This window comes from Pogona vitticeps, chromosome 1 (assembly GCF_051106095.1).
Source record: "Pogona vitticeps strain Pit_001003342236 chromosome 1, PviZW2.1, whole genome shotgun sequence".
NCBI lineage: Eukaryota > Metazoa > Chordata > Lepidosauria > Squamata > Agamidae > Pogona > Pogona vitticeps.
In genome coordinates, this window is record NC_135783.1 from 207,168,251 (window position 1) to 207,185,936 (window position 17,686).

Consider the following 17,686-nt stretch of genomic DNA (forward strand, 5'->3'; position numbering starts at 1 on the left):
CTCAACAACATGCTTAGCTCTTGTAAAATCAAGCCTGTGGGTTCCTTTGGGGAGCCAACCAATCTCATATTTGGTCTTCCTCTTTTTCTGCTGATTTCAACTTTTCCCAGCATAATTGTTTCTTCTTCTTCTATTGAGTCTTGTCCTCTTATGATGTGCCTAAAGTATGACAACCTCAATTTCATCATGTTTGCTTCTAAGGAGACCTCAGAATTGATTTTCTCTAGAACCCACTTCTTTGTCTTACTGGCAGTCCAGCACCATGTTTCAAATGAATTAAAAAAATGTCCTGCCAACCTTCTTCACTGTCCAGCTTTCACATCCATACATGGTGACTGGAAATATAATAATGTGGATGGTCTTGGTCTCCAGGGACACATCCTTACACTTGATGATCTTTTCTAGTTCCTTCATTGCTGGCCTTCCTCAGTCTTCTTCTGATTTCTTGCCACAGTCTGCGTTTGGGCTGAAATATTTTATTAGCATCAATCTATAAATTATGTGTAGCAATATACGTGTTTCCCCTCATAGTATATTTTGCTTTTACATTCCTTCCACCAATTTGAAAATTTTAGTACTCTGCTTAAAAAAATAAATAAGTAGCAAAGTAGACTCCTCTACTTTGTCACCCTGCTTCTAGATTCCATTTTTTAAAAATTTGTTTAAAGTAAGCTTTACTGTGAGTACTTAGTGATTGGGAAAATCTACCCAAAAAAAGGATGCACAGTTCCCCATTTTTAGTGTATCCTTATTGATGGAGCCCAGTGTATTATACAGTATATTAGGGCTGCTTTTAGAAAAAAATCCCAGAAGGCCTGTAGCACAGAGGTGAATTCTTTGTGTTGGGTCACATTACTCATGAACGCTGGCCAGCATGGCCAATAGTGAAGTATGATGGGAACTGCAGTCCATCAGCACCTGGAGGGCTGTACGTTGTCCTGAGTTGGCAGAAGAAGTCACAGGGGTAAAAGCTGAGAGGAAACTCGAGGCAGTTTGAACCAGGTTGAGGCCTGTTGTTCTTAATTAACCAGGTGGTATATACAGTATTGATTAATGAATATTTATGTTGATCATCTTGCCTCAACTATTTCCTGAGGGAAGAGAAATGTTACAGCCAGTAGGTCTGAAGTTATTGGTGTCATTAAGGGATAGGGATGCTCTGTTACCCTCACCATCACCACCCCAGATATAGTTCCTGGGCCAGTTCTTAATGACAGTGCATGTTTTGGGACTATAATCTGAAGGACTTTGGGAATAAAACTTGACTCATGCTCCAGAGAGGTTTGGTTCTGCCTGCAATGTGGTCCTTTCATGTAGGCATACTTTTCCTTCAGTATTTATCCACTGAACATGAATGGTATTAGGGATCCACTTTAGGAGGGAATCTCTTCAAGCTCCCGGCTTCCACTGTGGTCAGCTCCATTATGAGAGGGAGGTTTGCTGGGAGCAGGAGGAAAGAACATTTTGAGGCTCTGGGCCATCATCAGCTGAAGCCACTTGAAATGTGGGATTTGTGTGTGAAGATGTAGAATGAAGCTGGGCCTCTTTAAGTCCTTTTCTGCCTCCCTGAGATATAAATAGAAGCAGGCAATGCATTCTTCTGTAGCTTGATTTTTTTTTCTTTTTAATGATGGGCCCCCTTGGCATTTGGACAGGAATCCCTTGCTGTTGCTTGCATATTGATTGATTGATTTGATTTGATTTGATTTGATTTGATTTGATTTGTATCCCACCCATCTGGTCTGTTCGACCACTCTGGGCGGCTTCCAATAAACGTATATACAATAAAAACACAGAGATTTTACAAACAATCCATAACACATACAATACTAAAACAGATAATAAAGAAAGAAAGAATAAAGGAAAAATTAATTATTGACAGGAGGGAAGGCCTGAATGTGCACCCATGTTTTTAGTTGACTCTTAAAGGTGCCCAGCGTGGGGGCTGCACAAATCACCGGAGGAAGATTATTCCAGAGGCGAGGAGCCACCGCTGAGAAGGCCCGATTTCGTGTCCTTTCCTTCTGGGCCTCCCTCGGCGTTAGGCTCCTCAGCCTCACCTCCTGAGTCGTGCAGGTGATCTGAGTTGATTTTGGTGGGAGCAGGCGTTCCGCCAAGTATCGAGGTCCTAAACCATTTAGGGCCTTATAGGTAAGCATTAACACTTTGAAGTCAATGTGGAAACGGATGGGCAGCCAGTGCAGCATGGCCAGGGTAGGAGAAATATGTTGGTTTTTTTCTCACTCCGGTAAGGAGTCTGGCCGCTGCATTCTGCACCACCTGAAGTTTCCTCGTCAGCTTCAAAGGCAGCCCCATGTAGAGCGCATTACAGTGGTCTAATCTTGAGATTACAAGCGCATGTACTAAGGTAGTGAGTGCCCCAGTGTCAAGGTAGGGTCGCAGCCAGGCAATCTGCCAAAAGTGGAAAAAGGCGGTGAGGACTATCGATGCCACCTGCGTTTCCATGGTGAGCGTCGGGTCCAGGTGTACCCCCAGGCTGTGAACCCCACTCTTTGCGGCCAGGGTCACCCCACCCAAACATGAGAGAGTCGCCCAAGCCACCATCCACAGGGCCACCCACCCTCAGAACTTCCGTCTTGTCAGAATTCAGCCTCAGCCCGTTTTCCTGCATCCATTGCAGTACAGTCCCCAGGCAGCTCTGGAGGGACAGAACGGCATCACCTGTGGTTGGTGAAAAGGAGATGTAGAGCTGGGTGTTATCAGCATATTGATGACACGATGCTCCACACCCCCTGATGACCCCACCCAGCGGCCTCATATAGATGTTGAACAGAATTGGGGAGATAATAGACCCCTGTAGAACCCCACAGGGCCGAAACACTCTCCCCAAACTGCAGTCTCTGGGGGTGGTCCTCCAAGAAGGAATGGAGCCAGGCAAGTGCCAAGCCACCGATTCCCAACTCGGAGAGCCTCCCCAGGAGGATACCGTGGTCGACTGTATCAAAGGCCACTGAGATGTCGAGGAGGACCAACAGAGATGTTTTATCCCTGTCGGCCTCCCTCAACAGGTCATCATACAGGGCGACCAATGCCGTCTCTGTACTGTGGCGCGGCCTGAAGCCCGACCAAAACAGATCCAGGGCATCTGTTTCCTCCAAGTGGCCCTGAAGCTGGTCGGTGACCACCCTCTCAACCACTTTGCTCATGAAAGAAACATTGGCGACGGGCCTATAATTGCCAATTTCGTCCGCTGCCAAACTAGGTTTCTTCCTTACGGGCCTAATGAGTATCTCCTTGAGGACAGAGGGAAACCTGCCCTCAAGGAAAGACCCATTTATTAATGCTGTGGCCCATTCTGTTGTTTTCGGCCTGGCTGCTTTGATTAGCCAGGCCGGGCAAGGGTCCAGGGAGGAGGTGGTGGCTCAACAGCGGTCAAGCACAAGACAGAGCGCTGGACATCTCAGCTCGACTCACTGTGTTCAAAAATTTTAGTCACAATTGGTTCAGTTTGGGTTTTGCTGTGAATTAATTTTTTCATCTTAACTTTGACAGACCAATAATGTGAGGAATATAAAAGATTGCTCGGTGTTTAACCTCATTCTGCCAAAAAAAAAAAAAGTTGTGTGGATTTGTTGTGTCATATCACATAAGCATCAGTTTATTGCATAGTTTTGCAGTTTGTGTTGGTCAGTGTTTTTACCATAAAAGAAACCTATGGGAGTTACAGAGAAATTCTACCTCATCTGCAGCTTTGTTGACTCATATTGGTGAGAAAGCGGGTGAGGACGAGCCCTAATATATTGCATTTTGAATTTTCTTCTTGATTTTAAGGTTCATGTTATTTCAAATGGTGAACCTTGTGGGTATCAGAGTTCTGAAAAAAAAATTAGGTTAGAGAGTCTATTTTTAGTCTTGTGTCTCACCAAATGTTATTCTGTAATGAACCTTCAAGCTAGATTGATCCTGCACATGGCTAGAGCTGTAATTAATTCTTTACATGGCTGGATGAATGTACTGCAAATGATTCGGCATCAGTCTGTGTGCATTTCAAATTGCATGTTCACTTTCATTTGATCAACATATCAAAAGGAGCATGTTATGGTTCTGGGTGATTTCCCCTTTTCTGCAAATGCTTTCCATCTAGCAGTCCAAATTGGACAGAGTATGCTTGGCTGGAGGACTTCTGCATCTTCCCAGTGGCAAGCTATTACAGCACTAGGAAAATTAGATTTTTTCCATGCCCAACCTGCTCACCAGTTTTGTAGATGTTTTGTTATTCATGTGGCAGGTTTCTTGGTTGCCTCTGTTCATCAGGACAATATGTGTCAGTGGAACAGATTCTCCACCCCTTATATTTGTGTCATGTCAAACAGTGATATGGTGAGCTGAAGGGGAAGACAAACTCTGATCAGACGGGCATTTGGCTCCATGTTTTGTCCAGTGTGGTGATCCTTTGGTTCACTCTTTTTTCCAGCAATCATACGATGTAATTACTGGAGTGAACCAAACTGTATTCAAAGCAGTCCTAAATGCACCTTTTGCTTCTACTTTTTAGTGCGGATAGCTTTGGTCCATTTCCAGCATGTGTGATTTCTGGGAAAAGACCAAAAGTGACCCTTTTCAGCTGTCAAGGCTCCTTCCAGTTTGAATAATATTGTGAAGTGGCTTGATAAGTGAGCCACTTCAGAATATCAGCAAATTGGACATTACCTCTTCTCCTTGACAGATGGGCAGGGAAAGTGATTTTTTTTAAAAAAAAAAAGAGACTAATGGATGACTGCTGATACACTACATCACTTTTTTTAAAAAGAGAGAGAGAGAGAAAAAATATTTTCTTTGGTTTCTCTTAATCCATGGATTCAGCTGCTGGCAGTTTCTTGAATGGCCATTCAGACAAACTAAAGAATTTTTTTTAATGTTATATCACCTCAGCAATAATCTACTGTATATAGTGGTGGAGGAAATCAAGTGATTATTAGGTGGGAAAAATCAGTACAAATCTTCAGAAAACGTTTGACTTGGGCTATTTGCATATCAGTCCTTTAATTATTTGCCTACTTTATTGGATACTTGTGGCTCAGTTTGATTTGGGAGTTTCCCAGAGTTTTAATGGGCAAAAATGGCATAGTTCTCTTCAGAGCACAAGGATGTTGTGGTTCATTGGAAGTTTGAAAATCAGCTGGGGATGGGGGCTTTTTTATGGTACAATCTAGAACGGTTCCACTGATTTTATTTTTTCCAAGTCATTGACAAAAATATTTTTATTCTCTTTCAGACGGAAGGCCAAGCCAAAAGCTCCCCTTCCTCCACCTGAGACAAAGATCACTGACTCTTCTTCTTTTGATGATTCAGAACTAAAGAACTTCACTATGGAACAAAAAGAAAATATTATTGACAGAGAGATTGAACTGTCTGTGGTTCTTCCAGGGGATGTGATCAAATGTACTACTGTCAATGGCAGGTAGGATGAACAAAGAATTTGTCTTGTTATTGTATCAAATTTGCTTGCAATCTGAATTTTCAAAAGATATATCTATTTTTATTTTATTTATGTATTTATTTATTTGAAAATTTATACCCTCCTTTTTTAATGCATGCATATTACTGAGCTCGGCAACAATTAAAATCACAAAACCATCATAAAATAAAGATAACTAAATTACATATAGTGCCCGGGGAGCCTTGTGGTATAGTGGTTAAACTGCAGTACTACAGTGAACACTCTGCTCATAAGCTGAGTTCAGTTCCGAATTCAGGTAGCTGGTTCAAGGTTGAGTCAACCTTTCATTTTTCCAAAGTCAATAAATTGAGTATCCAGAGCATGGGGTCAATGTGTAGCCAGCATAATTAAATTGTAAACTGCCCAGAGAGAGCTTAAAGCTCTGTGGGGAGGCATATAAGTATCACACTTTGCTTTTTTGCTTTACCCAGAATCCTGTTGGCTAGATAACCTGGCATAAATGCAGTGGTATAAATCACAACAACAAATTGCTGCAAGGTAACGAATTGCCGCTTATATCCCACAACACACATCAACTCACATGACTGGGGTGCAGCAAGGCATACAAACAGTGACTTGCTAGCTAGCAGCAATTCACTGCTGATGTAACTGATTCTGACCAGTGGAGGCAAACAGAAGAGATAAAAGCAACCTTTAGGTAAAAATATTATTTGCTCAGCAGGGCAGAATTTTGGTGGAAATGAAAAAAATAGCTGCTGTTTGGGTGCAGCCACTGAAAAGGCCTTAATTCTTGTCACAGCCAGATGTGCATCTGTTGTGGACAAAAAGCAGAGAAAGCCTTCTCCGGATCTTAGGCAGGAGGCAGTCTGCTACAAGAGGATGCAATAGTTGGTAGGCTATTTTAGCCCACAGGGCACAGCTCATGGAAACTCCTAACAAAACTCTGGAAACTAAGCTTGTTTAGGAAGAGCGGCTTCCTATGTTCTCTCCTGCAAGACTGAAAGTGAATTTAGGGCAAAGATATAGCCAGTTAGGTGGATTGAATGGAAAGCTGAGAAGAGAGTATATAAAGAGGACTCACCTCAATTTCACCTCAGTTTAGTCAGGAGGTATTTCTGAGTGCTGGCAGGCAGATGCGGGAATTGCTGAATTCTATTGTTTTGAGAGCCTAGGAGTTCCCTTGAACTCCGTGCACTGTGGACTATATCAGGAGCGACATAGTTCCATGGAAGCTCAGAATACAGTCTTCTGCATATTTTCATTTCATATCCTCAATTTGGACAAGAAGCCTACAGTATTGAAGGGCGATTGCAAGCACGCCAAGGCAAGCTTTTCATGAACAAAGTATAAATGGAACTACTAGAGGAGATATTCAGACTCAGTTCTTCCAGAAAAATTGCAGAGAGTTCCCTTTCAAGACCACCAGGTTGCTCTGCAAACTCTGCCAAGTTAGAAAAATCAGTACCCAAAGGGGTAATTTTCCAATTTTTAATATAATTTGGAGAGAAAAAAAGAATCCCCCTCAAAAGGAAGTAACATTAGTTTTGGATGTGAATTGCCCAAATTAAGAAATCACTGTAGACTACTGTGTTGTGTGATTTCTTATCTTAGGGCAAATTGTCACAAAAGGTGTGCCATTTGCGTAGCTCCGTAAGGAATTTGGCCAGTAAGTCTACTTGGGTTCTGACTAGCAGTTACTTTTAGGCCACTGGAATCATGTAACCCTTCTTCTTACCTCCTTTTCTTCTTTCTGTTATTATGGTGGCTGAGTTCTCCATTTTATTAATTATACTATGCTCATCTGTCTAGTCATGTGTGAAAACAAGGTTTATTGGTAAATATTTGTGAGGAAAAATTTCAGGAAGACCCATCTTGCTATTTACAGCTGGCTAGTTTGGAAGTACGGTAATCATATCTGTCTTCCAAATTTATCAGTAATGTAGTGAAAAGCTCTGCTATCTGCCATTCATCTTTCTGAGTATCAGTCATACCAGCTGACTTCAGAAAAGAATCATGGATATACATTTTTAAAGCGATCCTTGTCTTTTATGCTTCTTGGTGGGTTTGGTCAAAATGTTTTGTTGGGTCTCACATTCAACAAGGCTCTTTTTATAGTTCAAAGAGATGTTGTGTAAGCTGTTCCAATTAGGAGGTGGAAAAATTATTTCATCATAAGCTCTGCCATTCATTATCAGGGCTGACCCAAGACCAACTTTAAAGCCACCAAGTAAACCTTCCGTGCTAAACAATACCGTACAGAAGCTTAAACTACATAGGAATGTTGTTTTTTACAGCCACTGAAATATTCTGTAGATTTTTATTCTGTGCAGGTGTTACGGTGATACCTCTGTGCAACAGCGTGTTGTAATAGCATTGCAGCTGTCTTTTGTCTGCATTGCGTTTGCTCTTAAGAGCAGATAATCACTTCACTAGATTTCTGAACAGATTAAAATAAATTACTGGAATGTTAATAAAATAGTTTTAAAAAGAAGAAGAGATTGCAAAATTATTATTTTGCTATTTTGTCTATGATCAGTCAGAACAAAAATGAAATAACTTTCAGGTGTCACAAACTAATGGTGAAACTATTTATTTCTGTGTAAACAAAGAATTAAATCAGCATATAAATTCAGTTAACATAGTCAGATTTGCAAAGCTAAAGAAAGATTGTTTCATGGGCAGTGCTTTAAAAGTTTGTATTTAATTTTCATGAATCAGGAAGGCAGTGTTTGTGATCAAAGGTGCAAATTATAGATACAGTGTGACTAATTGCCATGCCAAAGTGTTGTGCGCAAGTTTTGTAAATCTTATATTCGCGAAGGCTTTCACGGCCGGGATCTAATGTTTGTTCTGGAAATGCAGAATCAAAGAACATGAGAGACACTGCAGACTAAAACAAACAGAAAAATCTGCAGTAGCTGAACATGCCCTGAAACAAACTGGACATGAAATTCTATTTCAAAATACTGAAACACTGGACAACACCAGCAATCATTACGTCAGACTGCACAAGGAAGCCATTGAAATCCACAAGCACAAGCACACTTTCAACAAAAAAGAGGAAAGTATGAAACTCGACAAAACTTGGCTCCCAGCTATCAAACATACTACGTGCAAAAGGTCAATGAACTCTACCCACCCACAAGGACAGGGGATGACTACACACAAAAGACCAGCTAATGACACCCATCAACCACAGGGACAGATAATCTCTTCCCCTTAGCACAACAATACACCCACAACAATACACACTAATCACCCATCTACAGGAAAAGACAAAAGCCTATCTCACAGCTGTAAATACTGTACTCCCAAGCCAACTACACCAGAGTACAGGTTGCTGTCCTCTGAAGATGCTGGCCACGGAGACTGGCGAAACATCAGGAAGAACAACCTTCAGAACATGGCCAAAGAGCCCGAAAAACCCAGACCAACCATTTGTAAATCTTAATTGGCATTGAAAGGTTGGTCGGTGAAGAAGTGTTAAGGTGAGACCAGGAAATCATAACACACTAAATGCTAAAAGCTAAAATATTTTGGCCATGTAATGAAAATGAATAGTACAATATGTTGCATTGGTCATTCAGAGTAAAATAAGCAGGGAAATAAATAGTGCAGGAAGGAGAAGAACTTACTGACAGAATAACCTGGGAGAATGGTTTGGATGCAATACAGCATCTTTGTTTAGAGCTGCCACATCCAAAATCAAAATAGCCATGATGATGTCTGATCTCCAATAGGAGAGAAATGAGAGGAACAACAAGAAGTTTTGTAAATAACATTGAATATATTTGCTAGGGAGAAGGCATGTTTCTATACAGTACATCTATCTGTTAGAATGCATCTGAATTTACAGGCATGTTCATTGTTATTCAATTGGTGATTTTCCCCCCAAACATATCACTAGAGTCACAAATGTGACTAGAACATGGCTTGCAAAGGGTTGCAAAATGCTAATGAAACCGCTCAGAGAGCAGCAACATTAATGGGGTGGTATAGAAATGGAAAATCTGTCTGTCTACTCTTCTGTCCGTCCATCTGTCCTTCTTCATAGTACTTACCCTATATGTCTTCAGAATACTTGCCCTCTGTGCATTTTCCTTTATGTGACACTTGTGTTATGATCTGTAAGCATATACAACAATAAAGTAAATGTGTTATCAAGCCAGTTTTGCTTAATGACCATGGCTTTTCTCCCCAGCAAACCAATGATGGACTTACTGGTTTACCTTTGTGCACAATACCGTTTAAATCCATCAAGTCATACAATAGATTTGATGTCCGTGGAACAAAAACAGATCAAATTTAAGCCAAATACACCAATTGGGATGCTTGAAGTTGACAAAGTAATTTTAAAGCCAAAACAGATAGATAAGAGGAAGCCCACTCCTGTCATACCAGAGGTGAGAGAAAGTTTGTGAAATGCTCCTCTTAATCCTTCTGTCTTTGTTTCTCATATATGTTATCTAGTTAAGCTTCTAATGAACCACATTCCAAAGACTTTGGTGATAGAATAACTGATTTATGTAATTTAGAATTCTGTCATAATATTCCATTTTGAGAGTTACTGAAAACTGGGATATCTTTGTCATTACTTCTGCCTTGGAGTGTGCATGCACTATGATCAGTCAGGTTTCGGAGGTGGGTTGTTTTGTAGTACATCTCAGTAGATTCCAAAATTGCTTGTGTGGATCCTTGTTGAGTCGGAAAGAAAGATAGCTATTTATCCCATAGGCTCTTACCTGCCATGATCCGCTTTAAGGAGTGCTACCAGCATGCCTTGCCTTAAAAAAGACAAGAGGTCTGTGTCTGCATGCTCACATTGCTCCCTACATGCACTTGAAGATCATGGATTTGAAAACATACCTGGGAGGGGTTTTTTTTTTTGTCTAATTGAAAGAAGCACAGTGGACCAAATCTCCTGTGAACCTCTATGGGTGTTACAGGGGACATAATATATTTTATTCCTGCAGTTGCCTTACAACATATCAAGCCTTCTGTGTCTGCAATCTTTATCACCAAAAAAGTGGTGCTTCCCCCATCACTTTTTCACAATAAAAACTGTAGGCCCAGAGAGCCAAATCAGGATTGTGGTGGGCAGCAAAGCCCCAGTCCCATATGTTGATGCAGTCTGCATTGAATTTCCCTGTGCTTACTCAAGGGTAGGGAAGAAAAGAGGGAAAGGACGTAACTACTTGTTACATCTTTAAAGTATCATCTACTTTAGCTGTGAGTTGGCTGAAGAAGCAATAGGAGAGAGGGAGTTGATAGATAGCTGAAGGCAAGACAGCTCTGCTTCAGATCAGTCCATAATAGCTAATCCTTCTGGTAGGTCTTGTATGGATGCACGAAGCTTATGCTCATGCTCATATCCTTTAGTGCAGGCTTGTCCAACCTGCGGCCCGAGGGCCGCATGCGGCCCAGGTCAACTCATAATGTGGCCCAGTGCAATTTTTTATTTTAAAAGAAATTCCAAAGTTTCAAGTTACACTGCTGGCACTTGCAGCCGGAATGCAGCTGGGGCACGTCACAACGGGGGGGGGGGAGAGGGAAGGAAGGAAGGAGTGGGAGGGGAGAAGGGAGCCGCGTGACTGCATTGCACCATCCCCATCAATAGGTGGATCCCCTCCCGGCCCCATAAAGCCACCAGAGTCGAAGCTGGCAGCCTCTGCTGTCTGAGATCGCATCTGCTGGTAAGCGCGCTTGGAGCGGGGCTGCGGAGGATGGCTAGGGCTGCCCCCCCATGCGGCCCAAACCAAATTTTCATTTTCTAATGTGGCTCAGGGAAAGTGAAAGGTTGGACACTCCTGCTCTAGTGAGTTCTGAAACTAAATGTGGTGGCTTTAGTCAGTTCTTCATTTCATGCTTAGTACCACTACAGTAGCACGGGACGTGAATCAGAATTTTGTAGTATTTTTAAACAAGACATTGTAGATGCTATTATTAGGGATGCAATGTGCATCGCCATAGTGGTCATTGTGGTGGTTGGATTTTTCAATCAACTTTTGTAACAATGAATGCTCAGTTATTGAATTATTTTTCTTTTCTTTCAGCAAACTGTGAGAGTGGTAGTAAACTACAAGAAGACACAGAAGACAATTGTCAGGGTTAGCCCTCATGTACCCCTTCAGGAACTCATGCAAATTATATGTAACAAATGTGACTTTGATCTCTTACACACTGTATTGCTGAAGACTTACCAATCTCAGGAGACACTTGACTTGACAAAATCCCTTAATGACCTTGGACTCAGAGAACTGTATGCCATGGATGTCAGCAAAGGTAAGATCTTTGTGCTTGCCTTTCACCAAACCTGCTCATTCCGGGAGTGCTGTGCTATAAATTTAGGTGTGCAGTATTAATTTCAATCTTAGTTAACAGTTCTTTCCCTTTGTTCCTATTATCGTTACTGAACATGACACCAGAATAAACTACTGATTTTTGAAAAAATGTTATAAGAGCACAAACAGACCAGAAATGTATTGTCAGTTTACCTGTGCATGAGGGCAGCCCATGAAGTCTTAATGGCACATTGTCACCTGTTAACAAAGTCCTGGCTGTGTCACCAAATGTATGCTCAGTCATATGATCCGGTGCCCACCCAGAAGTACCAACAGCACCAGGATTGAGCAATTTTCCTTACACAGCTGTAAATCACCAATAGGGTTCTGGCCATTGTATGTAAAGCTATATTCTTTTTAATGCTTCTTGGCTATCTTCAGAAGTTCCAAATAACTGTCTAGTCTTTGGTTGTCGTAGGTTTTTTGGGCTGTTTGGCTGTGTTCTGAGGGTTTTTCTTCCTAACGTTTCACCAGTCTCTGTGGCCGGCATCTTCAGAGGATAGGAGTCAGAACTCAGTCTGTGCTCTGGTGCAGTTTGTCAGACTGAGTCCTGACTCCTATCCTCTGAAGATGCCGGCCACAGAGTCTGGTGAAACGTTAGGAAGAAAAACCCTCAGAACACGGCCAAACAGCCTGAAACAGCTACAACAACCATCAGATCTGGCCGAGAATACATTGTCTAGTCTTTGCTTCTGGGTTTCTTGTGTCTGTCATTTGTAATCAGGTGAACCGATCTGTGGTCCACTGTTCTAACTTCTTTGTCTGACTTGGGGAACTTGTGGGCCTCCAGATCTTGGTGTTCCATCAGCCAGTAATCAGAAATGACTGGCATTGTACCCTAATATAACAGAAAGGCCACAGATTACCCACCCTGGACTTAAAACAAGATGTTAAATTTAGCAGCCATGTATTTTAGCAGACAGAGTTGCTATTCAGAAATTGCTCCTGTTTAGTGAGAAATGAATGGCCAATAAAAATATTCAGTCTTTTAAAACCATCTTTTTGTGGCTGCAGTCTGAAAAAAAATCTCAGTATACCAGACAATGGTCTTGGGAAGGGGTACTGGTGGAATCTTGCAGAAGTGTGCTTTTCTTTAAAATTTAGAGTATTTAAAAGTTATAAAATTTTTACTGTTCCGTTTCTGATTCATTTCATGACATCTTGTTCTTTTATATCACTATTTTCAGATGAATAAGCCTGGTGAATTACATTTGTACTTAATACTAACATTTAGTAAACTTTCCAGGCCTGATGCTTCTAGTGGTCGATCCAGCCCCTAGTGTACAAGTTAAGCATCCTTGCTTAAAGTACAAGGTGCTCTTTCTTTCTTGATGAAATGTGATAGAAGTTATCAGTTCACATTCTTCTGCTTTTTGAGACTTGCCCAGGTAGTCTTCAGCTCCTCTGCTGAAATTCAGATAAAGAGCCTATTCAGGAAACACCGTCTATTATCATGAAATTTCCATTTCTTTCTGTAGCCACTCCAACTACTGAATTCAACTTTTCATCTTTACAAGGTGAGTTGTTCTGATTTCATAGAGAAGATGAAAATACTGGATGGTGGCATATTGGCACAGCCATTTTCATTTAATAATTCAGAGCAAGAAGTGTCTTAGAATATAAATGGTGTCTTGCCTACATTGCCTTGTGCCTTGTTGCTTTGAATCTGTTTTTGGTGTTGATGTTGTTTACAATTTTTAGTGTGTTATTTTATTCTTTTTAATATTTGTATGCTGACTGGTTTTAGCTTTTAAATGCTTTTTTTAATGATGTAAGTTGCCTTGAGTCCTCTTTAAGGAGAAAGGCAAGGTAAAAATATTTAAATAAATAAATAAAGAACATTACTACTGGAAGGGAGGATATAACACAGATTGGCTAATGATGACATCATTCCTGCACAGGTGGAAGTACACAACAGGATACTAGTTTATTAAGTGTAGAAAACATATCAGACTAAATGTACAGTGTTGAACATAGCATGCTGAGTGAAAACTGCTTCAATTGTTAAAATGCTTTGGCAGAAATATTAAAGGGAAGAACATGATCTAATTATCAGGATATTATAGACATAAAGAAGAAAATAATTTGCACAACCCAGAAATTGTGGCATCAAGACATTTTATTTTATTTCTAGACTCTTGTCAAAATTCACAAAACTCAGAAATTTTGAAGGAGAAGGAAAGTAAAGGGTTTTTCAGCTTTTTTCAACGAAGTAAGAAGAAACGAGAACAAGTAAGAAACATAAGTTTGTTAGCAGTTGATTAATTAGTAGTTAGACTGTCCAGAAATATGTTTAGTATCAGTTTCATCACCCCCATAATTTGATCTGTTTTCTGCTCTGTTAAATATCTATGTGCCTCTGTTTATGGTGTGGGAGTGATTGGACATACTGGTTTGCCAGTGGCTGAAATCCAATAGTAAAAGACCCGTTGAATCAGTGGGGATTTGGTGAGTCAACACGGATGCAAGTTCCATTGATTCAATGGGCCTGTACTCGTTGTGACTTACTACGGGATTTTAGCAGTCTGTCATGGCTGTTTTGCTTGCAGGTGGTATTTGCTTAGATCAGGGTGACCAAAATACATGCAGGCTTCATGCCCACCACTGTGGTAGCAAAAAGAAACAAGTGTCCCTCAAAGCAAAATATATTGGGAGTGGGCATCTTGCTCTTAGCTGAACTGTAGAAGCACAATTCAGCGGAAAACAAGATAAGTGGGCCCTATGCTCTTGACTTAAGGGGGAAGTTGCTATTTTCTTACTCTTGTTGCTCCAAGAAATTTGACACTACTAACTTACTTTCAAAGGAAAACAGCTACCTTTGGCCACAATTCAGAGTCATGGCAACAGAGTGCAAGTCCCCATTGAGTTGGGTGTGTGTGTTTTCAGTATACCTTCGCCCCCCCCCCAGTTGCTGACATCTCCCTTAGGTGATTATTAGCACAGTCTTGTGCATGTCTACTCAGAAAAGAATGTCATTAAATTCAGTGGAATTTGCTCCTTGTTCCGAAGGCCTTATTCTCACTTGCCTCTCCTAAACCCGCTCAATATCTATGGCTTTTTCCAGTCCTAGAGGTCTGTTCTTGTCTTACAAAGACTAACTGAGGCCTTGTGTACATAGTTCAGTAGCAGCTTGGGAACTTGCCCGTTGGAGCAGGCCATGCAGTTATAGTAACTGTTTCAGTAAAAATAAAAATCTATATTCTCATAGCCAAGTGATGATCAAATTGGAATAAACCAATATTAGGCCCCACCCAAGTAGTTCCTGTGTTAAATTCATTGTAATGACCCAGGGCAGGGATGAGCAACCTTTTAGGGATCTGGGATCATTTTCGCCTCCCTCCCAGAAATGTGTAGGCTTTCCTAGCTACAATTCCATAAACCCTTTAAAAATAGCCCCCCAAATGGGAAATTGTGCCCTCAAGAAGCCTCAGAGATTATGTGTGATTTTGTGTTTCACTGCTCTCACTTAGGCTCTAGCCTGTTTCATGTCAGAAAGAGCATGTTGTAGTAGAACATTAAAAAATGTGTTTTTTAGGCTAAAACAGGCCAGGTTATTTAGTCAATTGTTTCCATGATTGTGCTGATCAGAAGGGATCCTGGCAGCCACAATTGGCCCCAAACCTGCATTTTGCTTAGTCTTGACCTAAGGTTTTCCCCCAGGTACAAGATTGCTATGTTATTAGCAATCAACACTAATGTCTTTGTAATGACAATTGAGGACTCCCAGTTTAAAGGAATAGGTTGGCTGGTATAAATCATTGTTTATTTTTTTCTCTTTCTGCCTAAGACTGCTAGTGCTCCTGCAACTCCATTGATGAGTAAGCCAAGACCAGCCTTTGGAATGAAATCCAATACGATTTCGAAACAATATGACTCAAATACACTGCCATCTGATATGCCAAAGAAGCGACGAGCCCCCTTGCCCCCTATGCCTGCTTCTCAAAGTGTGCCCCAGGATCTTGCACAAGCCCAAGACAGACCTGCAGCTTCTGTGATGAAATCTAGTAGTGTGGATGAAACTGATAAGGTTGGTTGTTGTTCCCCCCCCACCCCCCGTGTATCAAAAACAATGTGTGCTGCTTATATAGCACCCCATAGTGCTTAAAACTCTCTCTGGGCAGTTTACAGTTTAACTGTGCAGGCTACACACTGCCCCCTGTGAGCTGGGTACTCAGTTTACAGGCCTCAGAAGGATGGAAGTCTGAGAGAACCTTGAGCTAGCTACCAAAACCCGTTGGGATTGAACTCAGGTCATGAGCAGAGTCTTGACTGCAGCTACTGCAATCTAATTCCTGTGCCATGAGGCTCCTTCTGAGATTAACCTTGCTCTGAGATTAGTACTGTGTTTCCCCGAAAATAAGACAGGGTCTTATATTAAATTGTGCTCCAAAAAACGCATTAGTGCCTATTTTCAGGGGATTTTTTTTTTCATGTACAACAATCTAAATTTATTCAAATACAGTCATGTCATCTTTTTCTGGTTGCTGCACAATGCTGCACAATGGTGGAGGGTGGGGTTTCACTTAACTGGGGCTTATTTTTGGGGTAGGGCTTACATTACGAGCATCCTGAAAAATCATAGTAGGGCTTATTTTCAGGTTAGGTTTTATTTTCGGCGAAATGGTATTATAGTACATTTAGCTGTGGGACAGTTCAGCAAGAACATCCATGGATTGTGTGGTCTGAATAAACTGCAGTAGTTCACAATTTTCGAATTAATGTATGTGCTGTCTCTGCCATCTTGATGACCTCAGAACAAGTTCCCTTTGGTCATATCACATGTTTTACATAAAAGCATGCCTTGCTTGGGTTATCTAGATCGTACAGGATCACCTGATGAGCACTTAGTGACATAAGAGATCAAGGGGAAGGAGTTGCTGTTTACTATAACCTTAAATTAGGAAGTCCCAATCTTCCTATTTTCTGAACTTTATACTGTCTCTTCTTATTACTCCCTAGCTCTTATCAACATTACAAAAATTATTAGTCATATTTTGCCAATTCCTCTTCTGCTATCTTTATTGGTAACAACGTAAATAAAATCTTCATTTTATGAATCACTGCTCTGCGAAACCATGGGAATCCAAATGTTCTAAAATCATCTAGATTATTTTTTATTTCTTGTTTTAATTTTTAAAAGTTTTCCTCTTTCAGTTTTTTCTAAATCCACTGGAATATTTATACTGAAGTACTTGATAGATTCTTGAATCCTAGTGTCATTTTTCCTTAAGTAACTCTTTTTAAAAAATCTTTATTATAATTAAACATCATCACCTCTGATTTATACCAAATTATCTGTAACGTCATTATTTTTCAGTTTTTTAAAATGTGCTTTCGTTATATTGTCAGGCCGCACTTGGAGGTGCTCTATATGTTTCCCTTACAGGCCAACTTAAAAGCAGACCTATTGGGGAAACACAGAAGCCTATATAAGACTATAGCTGACAAAAGTATTCTGGGATAGCTGACATTATCCCAGTAAAGGGTTAATTCCAGAATGAAATCAGACAATCATTGACAAACATTTCAAAATTCATTTGAGTTTCTTACCTCCAAGTGTTTTCTTTGTTGCAATAATTCGAGGCAGCTTCCAAAGCTTGGATTTTTGCACATTTTATTTCTACTTAGTTCTGGGTTCCATAAGCATAACATGAAATCCAAAACTATTAAAAACATTTAACTTTTGAGAAGTCACAGGCATATACAGTGGTGCCTCGCTAGACGATGATAATCCGTTCCACTGAAATTGCTGTTTAGCGAAATCATTGTCTAGCGAAAAGCATTTCCCCATTGGAAAACACCCGTTTTGCGAGCATGGAGGGAGCTGTCAAAATCGTTCTGGTTGCAAGTCAAACCAAAACTTTGCAACCAGAGCTGGTTGTAACTCGAAATGGTTGTAAGTCAGGACCTTCGTAAGTCAAGG

At 40.8% G+C, this 17,686-nt stretch overlaps 1 protein-coding gene across 11 annotated transcripts in view; it reads left to right on the plus strand.

Annotated features, from left to right (window-relative positions):
- Positions 1–17,686, plus strand: part of COBLL1 (cordon-bleu WH2 repeat protein like 1) — a 131,401-nt gene that overhangs the window by 80,667 nt on the left and 33,048 nt on the right. For 7 of the 11 annotated variants that reach the window (XM_072981968.2, XM_072981986.2, XM_072982012.2 and 4 more), the window contains 6 exons: positions 5,237–5,422; positions 9,624–9,825; positions 11,476–11,704; positions 13,242–13,280; positions 13,898–13,995; positions 15,551–15,790. In XM_072981968.2, coding sequence (XP_072838069.2) covers positions 5,237–5,422; positions 9,624–9,825; positions 11,476–11,704; positions 13,242–13,280; positions 13,898–13,995; positions 15,551–15,790 — 994 coding nt within the window. The remainder of the gene's footprint in view (positions 1–5,236; positions 5,423–9,623; positions 9,826–11,475; positions 11,705–13,241; positions 13,281–13,897; positions 13,996–15,550; positions 15,791–17,686) is intronic. The other 4 variants (XM_072981992.2, XM_078394705.1, XM_078394695.1 and 1 more) reach the window with 1 other exon arrangement.